General features: G+C 36.5%; 1 protein-coding gene across 1 annotated transcript; it reads right to left on the bottom strand.

Moving 5' to 3' along the window:
- Positions 1-3,022: 3,022 nt before the first annotated feature.
- On the bottom strand, positions 3,023-7,271 carry six2a (SIX homeobox 2a). The gene is made up of 2 exons (XM_077729764.1): positions 6,350-7,271; positions 3,023-3,954 (listed from the first exon to the last, which is right to left on the bottom strand). Exons 1-2 carry the CDS (start codon positions 6,907-6,909, stop codon positions 3,585-3,587), a joined length of 930 nt encoding a protein of 309 aa, XP_077585890.1. The 5' UTR covers positions 6,910-7,271; the 3' UTR covers positions 3,023-3,584.
- Positions 7,272-8,593: the final 1,322 nt, after the last annotated feature.

Raw genomic sequence — 8,593 nt, 5'->3', positions numbered from 1 at the left:
ACAGGCTCATTGACACAATTTGCTAAGGTGATATAAGGGTGCATGAGAAAACAATAGGACATATTTCCCATTTGAATGTGTAAAGGTTACAACATATGCATGCTTATCATTGTGGCTATTTTAACTGTTTGGCAGGTTAAACAAGTGAGCATTTTTTAGCTACATTTGTTGTATGACACCTTGGCTTTCGTGGCGCCATATTTGTCACTGATTAAATAAACTATAGGATAAATAATGTTTTTTGTAAAGATATTACACTAGAAAAGTATTATAATTTTAATATAGTTGTTGCATTGATTACTGTGGGAAATGAGTGGAAGCCTATAGCTGATCTTATGTGTTGGTTCAATTCTTTACACATCTATTTTTACATATTCATCTGACTTTCCCAACAATAGTTGTTGGAGGATGTCAACAAGACTGTGATTTTTCCACAAGGCTGCAATTCATTACAAAACAATCAGCAAAAAACTTGATGAGAAAATGACAATGACTGACGCCACTAATCCAAAGTGGTAGACATTCAAAATGATCATCAATCAAGATCTTGAGAAGCGAAGATCGTGAGAAAATTAAAGGAGTAACCTCAACATAGACAGAGACTTGTCACTCCAACATAGTTCTTTGGCACTGACGCTTTAAGCACCATCTTTTGGCATTTAGGGCTTTTAGTCCGGGCATTGAATCTATCTGGTGCCGTGTTAATACATTATACAGAGAGAAAAAATAAAAACATAACACAAACATACAAATACATACGACATTAATAGACATAATTGAGTCAATCCTTCTTTTAAAGAATCATTCACAAGACTGAAGGCTTTAACATGCCCTTTGGATCCCGACTGAGTCGAATGCAGTAAAAAACACTAAAAAGGGTTCTTGTTCATCATCACGTCGGACTTATTTAATGGGACGCTATCAAGTAACACTCTCTGGAAAAGTCATCAGTGAGAATTGAATGCCATCCAAATAGTGAAAGTTGAACGTGGCTAACACCTGGGAAACTACCTCGACTTTTTCCCTCTGTCAACATTCAGCACCTGCCGCCATCTTGCTCTCCTTTTTGACCGTAACACAATACAATACAACACACACACACACACACACACACACAGACACACATAGGCGTGCACACACTGCTGTTTTATAGCATCACGTGATGTTGTTGTACATTCAAAAATATGGACTGGCAGCAGAAATTGGGAATTAACACAGTGGTCATTTTATGGTATGAAAAGAGGCTCATACCAAGAGAAAGTGGAACATGAGAATTCATGAGCCACCAAAGTAAAAAAAAAAAAGGGAAATTGGATCAGGACCACATTGTACAAAAGTAAACCATGGCGGAGTAATGTATTTTTCTTTTAATTTGATAATAAATGTGGAAAAAAAGCACTTGCATGCAGTTCAAAATTGTTTGTACCAGTTTCCTGCAATTGGCACGCAAGACATTTTGGGATCGGCTCCAGCAACCCCACGACTTGTGATGCTAAGCAGTACAGAAAATGATTGAATATGCCAGTTTCTGGATTTTAGGCAAACAGGAAACCACCAAAGTCTCCAAAAAGAATGATTTGGAAAAATGAAGTATCTCTAATTGTATTATTTTTATTTACAGATAGTTTTTGTGCAGAAAAATATAAACAATGAAATAACAAATGATATTTTTAGGGATTTAGCCTGTACTCACTTAATATTTATCTTCAATCTGCAAAAGAAGCCAATTCAAATGAACCATTTAAAAGATAAGGATTGTAATGTTCCTTCATAAATATGAAAGGCCTATGCTTTGTAATAGACATAAAATCAATTAATAATGTATTTAATTACTTCTAAACATAATAATAATCTTGTGATTTTCAATCGCAAAATATCCTAACCTTATTTTAATCATGAACTGTACAAAAAAAATCTTAATAGCAAACCAACATTGAGATGTATGCTTGCAAATAATATAAATAAGTTTTCCTCCAACATTATAATTTGATATTTATATATATTTTTCTCTCTATGAACACTGAGCAGGACAAAGTCAGTGCAAAGTTCTTGCCACTTAATGGAATCTGCTGGCTATAAACGTTTGACCGCTGACCCCTGTGATGGGGAGCTAAGTGAAGAGCTTTCCCACTGGGACCAGTAATGTGTTACACTAGAATGTTGCCTACTTACTCACTACATGCTGCACCTGACACTGGCCAAACAAAAAGTCTACTCAAACTATCTGGTTGCACTTCGTTTTAAAATCTCAAGATGAACGGAGCAGCTCGACAATTACAGAAAATGACATGCATGCAATTGTCAGCTTTTGACGTTTTATCCTGCACCTCGATTAAATGTATTAATTGTCATCACTTGCACAAGAGAAGCTTTTTGTGTGATTCTGCTATGTGGCCTTTATGTTTTTTTTTAAATGCTCATTTGAGTGAGAGAATATATTTAGGTTACATCTTTATTTTAATGCTTGTGTCTCCTACTATGAGACAATATGGACATTTTTAACAGGCACTATATTGGTGGAATCAATATTGCAATTGGTTATGGTTTTGCTATTTGTAACATTACGAAAAGAGTTGGAAAAGTTTTTTTCAGGCAAAGTAGCCCTCGATAAAAAAAAAAAAAAAACGATAGCAATTTTATCGGGAAATCCTGCTCAATTTCTCCAAGTTGGATGAAAAATAACGAATATATAATATACCCATTATTTCACCAAGCACTTATATTTACCTTTTTGGAAAATAATGATTTTACCACTGCACACAAAATGTCAAAGAGTGCATGGTGATTGCTTTAAAACATTTGACTTAATGTGACAAGACTGTTGGAATTAAACTTGCTATGTATTTTGTCCTATATAAACCAAATATACTAGATAAAATAGACAGAAAAATATAATAATTTCTTGTTTCTATTCAATGTGAAAGTAATAAGAGCATCGAATGAAAGAAATAGTCCAACTGAATCCACATTTCTTGTGTTTTATTGTAAACAGTATATGAAACTATAGACGATTTCTTTTAGGCTTCATCATGCCAACTTCACATGCAGTCCTCATTTTCTCCAAATGATAGTAAAAATAATCATTATAATATCAAGAGTTTATTCAAAAGACATTTCATCTTATGACTGCTTCTTATAAGACACTTAAGGAGGACTCCCTTTAACTGACTCATTCCCTGCATCAAAAAATAAAAATAAAAACAACACCAAGAACAAAGAATGGGCTCTTTTAGACAACCCTGTAAACAAACAAAAACAATCTAAACCACCTAGGAAAAGGATTACAAATAATTAAGACGTTTTATTATTATTATTGTTTTCAACAATCTGGAACAATTTATATTTAACTAAAATACTGTTCATTTGCTTTCCAATGGACCCTCCTCACCTTTTTTGCCAATTAAAAAGAAAATGTCGTCCCTTTTAAGTGCTTTCTTTAAAAAAATAAAATAAAATAAGAGGGTGAGACATAGAGAGAGAAAGAGAGAGAGGGGGAGAGAGAGAGAGATCCCACTGGCACATTTCTATAAAGAAAAAGGCAAAAATGAGTAAAAAACAAAAAAGAAATCCTCCAAATTGTTGCTCTACGAGCCCAAGTCCACCAAATTTGACGACATAGGGTTCAGTATGGAGTCGTGGTGCATCGGGTGATGGTGGTGATGGTGGTGATGATGGTGGTGGTGCACCGGATCACCGGCTCCTCCCGGCCCGCCACCCCCAGGCACCGGAATAGCACTGGGCCCGGGAGGGGGAGCAAGGCCGTGCAAGGGGGCCAGCTGACCGCCGCCTGATCCGAGCAGCAGCGTCGGGCTCGAGGACGTGTGGTGATCGGGTGTTCCCACCGGCGTCTTGTCGTCGTCTGAGCTTCCCAAAAGAGTTTTAGTTCCATTCAGGGAGGAAGTCAGAGGATTACTGTTATTGTTGTTGCTGTTGTTTGAGTTTTCATTGTTTTCCCTGAAAGCAGATAAGTGTGGTAAATACTTTGGAACGTTTAAAAAAAATATAGACTGAACAAAATGTATCCATCTCGTGAACATTAGTGCAAAAATAATATTACAATTATTGAATATGTCAATTACGAGCATGCTCTCACTATTTCTGAAATGATTCATAAATAATTAGATATTTTACAGTGTTTCAATGCAATCATCGCCACTAACAAATCACACTCATTTGCTCACCTAATAATGCATGCATGTTGTTTTTGGATTGGAAAGTATTGTTACTGATCGTAAATTTTCATTGACGTTATACATATTTCAAATGACATAAAAATGGTATACTCAAAGAGAACACACGTATTTTATATTAGATTTTTACCTTACATAGTTAAATGAAATCAATACATTTTAAAAACAAAGATAATGCAATATTTTTTTTGAAGAAAAAGATTGTATATTTCATCCAGTTATGAATTATTCCATGTTTTATGGTACTTAGAAAATAAAGACTGCAATAATACTTTTTGCAACAAAAAAGAATAACAATACATTTAGTGTGTGCTTTATGATGACATGTTTTAATGAGATTTAGATTTTGATTGGGTTTAAAAGGTAGTTTTCGAAGGGGCAAATGAGAAGTTGTCCCCTCATTCACATGGTCACACTGTGTGCCCTGTGTAAGACATGATTTATCTACAGCTTTCAGCCTCGAATTAGTGGCCAGGGGGTGAAAGAAGACACTGAGCAACACCTGACAGCAACATGTCTTCCTTCACTTGGAAAGCACACACACAAGTTAAAAATGTTTTCTTGTGGTGATCGGCAGGATACATAAAAATATTGTTTTTTCCCCTTCTCTCTATATCTTCTGCTTGCCAAAATTATATAGGACACGTGTGGTTATTAAACCTAAAAGATACGTTTTGGTTATATGTTTATCACCAGCAGTGTGTCTTGTTATTTTGGTTTCTTTCATAGAAGATCCTTTAGTTTCTCATAGAAAGCTTCAGTGAAGCGTCTTTGACACTTATTGAAAATAACTTATATTTTTAGTCTTACAAAGAGAATGCATGACTCAAATTTACAAATATTGTTATGATACTGATATGCACACACACTAACACACACACACACACACACACACACACACACACACACACACACACACACACACACACACACGTATGAATTATTTACTTAATTTCTCTCATTTAGTCCCAAAGTAATGCAAAAACACAATCACCTAAAAATAAAAGTATATAAATATATATACATTTCCAAATTATTATTAAAACAAAGCTGAATGTGTCTATGTTTTTGAGTAGTGTTCTTTTTGGCAAAGGCAGCATGGCAGTTATGTCATGTTAAACGAAAATTGTACAATTATTCAGTTGACTGTTGGGAGCAGTAATTGAATTTCCTATATGGCAGGGTTCCTAAATTTAGGGTCAGACCCAAAATAGTCCCAAGTGAGTTTTTCTGGGAATTGTTGTTATGAGTATTAAGATTTTGACGTTTGTGGAATAGATGTGGCTATAATGAAAATTTCAGAGTCCTTTAGCAATTAATTTGTGATGGGTTCCTAGATTTAGAGTGAATGCCCAAAATAGGTTGCGCAGATTTTATTGGAATCTCATGGAGTGGTAAAATGTTATTTATATTATATATATTATATTATTGAGATCCTTTATGTCAGACACATGACACATCTAGTATATATGATACACTATTGGGCACGATGACAGAGGTCTTAAAACTTAGTTCAGGCCCTTCACTGTGTTATATATGTAAATATGTATGTGTATGTATGTATGTGTGTGTGTGTGTGTGTGTGTGTTTGTGTGTGTGTGTGTGTATATATATATATATATATATATATATATATATATATATATATATATATATATATATATATATATATATATATATATATATATATATATATATATATATATATATATATATATATATATATATATATATATATATATATATATATATATATATATATATATATATATATATATATATATATATATATATATATATATATATATATATATATATATATATATAGATATATATAAAATCTAAATTGCAATTTCTGTACATTTAGGGATCAATGTAAAAGGTGACTTGCCACTTGCATTATTATGAAGGTGCTTCCAAAGGATGATGTTGAAATATAAATATAATTAATATATCATACTCTACACAGATGTTGCCAGGTGTCCTGAAAGTTAGGCAAACTTAACCTTTTATTTAACCTCTATAAATTTTCTGAAAATGATCACAATACGTTAATGTCAAGTTATGCAGTGCAGTAAGGCTTGATAAAGGCCTTAATATGAAAATGGTATCTCAAATGAAGTCATTGAAGCTTACAAAGGCCAATTGGGTGCGCTCACCTCTCCTTGGCCTCAGCTGCGCGGTCCCTCTGCCTCCGGTTCTTGAACCAATTGCTGACTTGTGTGGTGGTGAGTCCCGTGGCCTCGGCCAGTTCTCGCTTCTCCCGGGGAGACGGGTAAGGGTTATGCGTGTACCACTCGCGCAGCACGCTGCGACTCTTTTCCTTGAAGCAGTAGCTAGTCTCTTCGCCGTCCCAGATGGAGCGCGGCAGGGGGAACTTCCTACGCACTCGGTACTTGCCAACGGCGCCCAGTGGCCGTCCACGCAGCTTCTCCGCCTCGATGTAGTGCGCCTTAAGCCACAGTTGCTGCAGCTTGGGGTGGTTGTGCGCCGAGAACTGGTGGCTCTCCAGTATCTTGTACAGTTCGCGAAAGTTGCCACGGTGAAAGGCCACCACTGCTTTGGCTTTAAGCACGCTCTCGTTTTTGTGGAGGTGCTCGCACGCCGGTAAGGACCACAAAAAGCGGCCCAGGCGCTCGATATTGCCACCCTGCTGCAACACCTCGCACACGCACGCCACTTGCTCCTGCGTGAATCCGAAAGTCGGCAACATGGACATGTTGGAGAAGCTTGGGGGAAACTTTGCAATCAACGAAGAAAGCCCATGAGGTGATGCTCCACTCCAGCCATGAACCCCTAGGAAAAAAAAAACGGAGCTCACTTCTTTATCCAAAGTTGCCGAGAAAGTGTGGAAAAAAAGTTGTTGCAGCCTTCCCCTCCTCCTCCGGCTTCTCCACGCTGGTGCAGGACTCCCTTTTAAAAATATTATTCCAAGCTGGCAAACACGCGTGGACGTGGAGTCTGATTGGTCGGTCACTCGAGCCCGGGGAAGGCACGGACGAGACAATAACCCTGCGTGGAATTATTTGCCATGGTGACGCTGTCAGTCAAAAAAAATAAAAAGTAACCTGACGCGCGTGGAGGTGGAGGTAGCTTTCCGTCCATCACGCCCACCACCGCTGCAAATGTTGCGCACACGCACCTAAATCCTTTTAAAAAAAGACGCTCACCTCACTTTGACAGACACCTGGAGGAGCCAAAGAGCGTGTGGCGACGGGCACGCGCATGTGGGCTCTGCACGGAGGATTTACAGTGCGCACTAATCGATGAAAATGACGTGGGATGTTCATTGTGAAGACAGAAAAGGGCCGTGGATCTTGTAGAACTTTCCCAAATGGGGAAAAGTGACTTTCTGAAGTAATATTACAATGGCAGATTTCGTTTAATCATATTTTTCTATCACTGGTGCAAATGAATTTACCAGCAATTACACATTTGCTGTTGGTTTTGATGATGTTTGGTGAGTTTAAATTTTGGTTGTATTTTTACACTGTAATGTGGTGAAAAAATATTCGAAAGAATCAGTAAATACGTGAGAAAGAAAATAAAATTAGACAATCACCTGCACAATGTATTACGTTTGACTATATTAAATTCGAACGGAATAAACAAGAGATGATATGTAAAAAGTGGTTTACATTCTCATTTTCCTCTTTGTGTATCATTTTTAAAATAAATAAATAACAACAACAATATGCTAAGAATGTTTATGAATTACTAATAGTAATATAATTGTCCAGCACAGTAAGAGGTATCAAAAATAGTAAATTGATGAACTACACCTTCCAAATAAAAACCCTCAAATAAATATATAAAGTTGCTATAGAGGGACACAGTGAATATATAGTATGAGTTGAGCCTTAAATCTTACTTGAGAACAAATATGCAGCCACCAAAAAAATGAATAAATGTTAATACTGCAAAAAAAATAACAATCTAAATTGAAAATTTAAAAAAAATCCATTTTCATAAGTCGATATATCTGAAATTTTAAAAAATAATCTTGCAAATGTCAAGCAACATGCTGTCCTAGCATGATTTTAGCCAGGCAAATCATTAAAGAAGTAATTTCTAGTTTTCCTGTCCGTCCTGTTAAAAAAAATACTAAACTCAACTATGTTATATAACTTTCCAAATTCATTGGTCTAAATCATGTTTTACCTGCTGGACAATATCCGACATTAATTTATGTGCAGTGCCACGGAGCACCCCAGGGTGCAGTGCTGGAACCTCTGACAGTGTTTGTAAACATTTCCTGACCACAAATGAAGCCTGATCAGAACTCCTATAGAGGAATTATTACCAGTGCTGATGAACGCAGATCGTCTTTCCCCTAATAGGCTCGCCGCCTGTTTTCACAACCTCCCGTCGCTCGGCCCTCCGCCGCGACCTCCACTAATTCG

Source organism: Stigmatopora nigra, chromosome 12, assembly GCF_051989575.1.
Source record: "Stigmatopora nigra isolate UIUO_SnigA chromosome 12, RoL_Snig_1.1, whole genome shotgun sequence".
Lineage (NCBI taxonomy): Eukaryota > Metazoa > Chordata > Actinopteri > Syngnathiformes > Syngnathidae > Stigmatopora > Stigmatopora nigra.
Note: the sequence above shows the minus strand (reverse complement) of the source record. Positions and strands in the feature narration are given on the sequence as shown.

Bases quoted from the DNA above. Each gene is read 5' to 3' on its own strand.
- six2a (XM_077729764.1), bottom strand. From the start codon at position 6,909: ATGTCCATGTTGCCGACTTTCGGATTCACGCAGGAGCAAGTGGCGTGC. The intron at 3,955-6,349 runs GTGAGCGCACCC...ATCTGCTTTCAG, and splicing joins GCAGCTGAGGCCAAGGAGAG to GGAAAACAATGAAAACTCAA.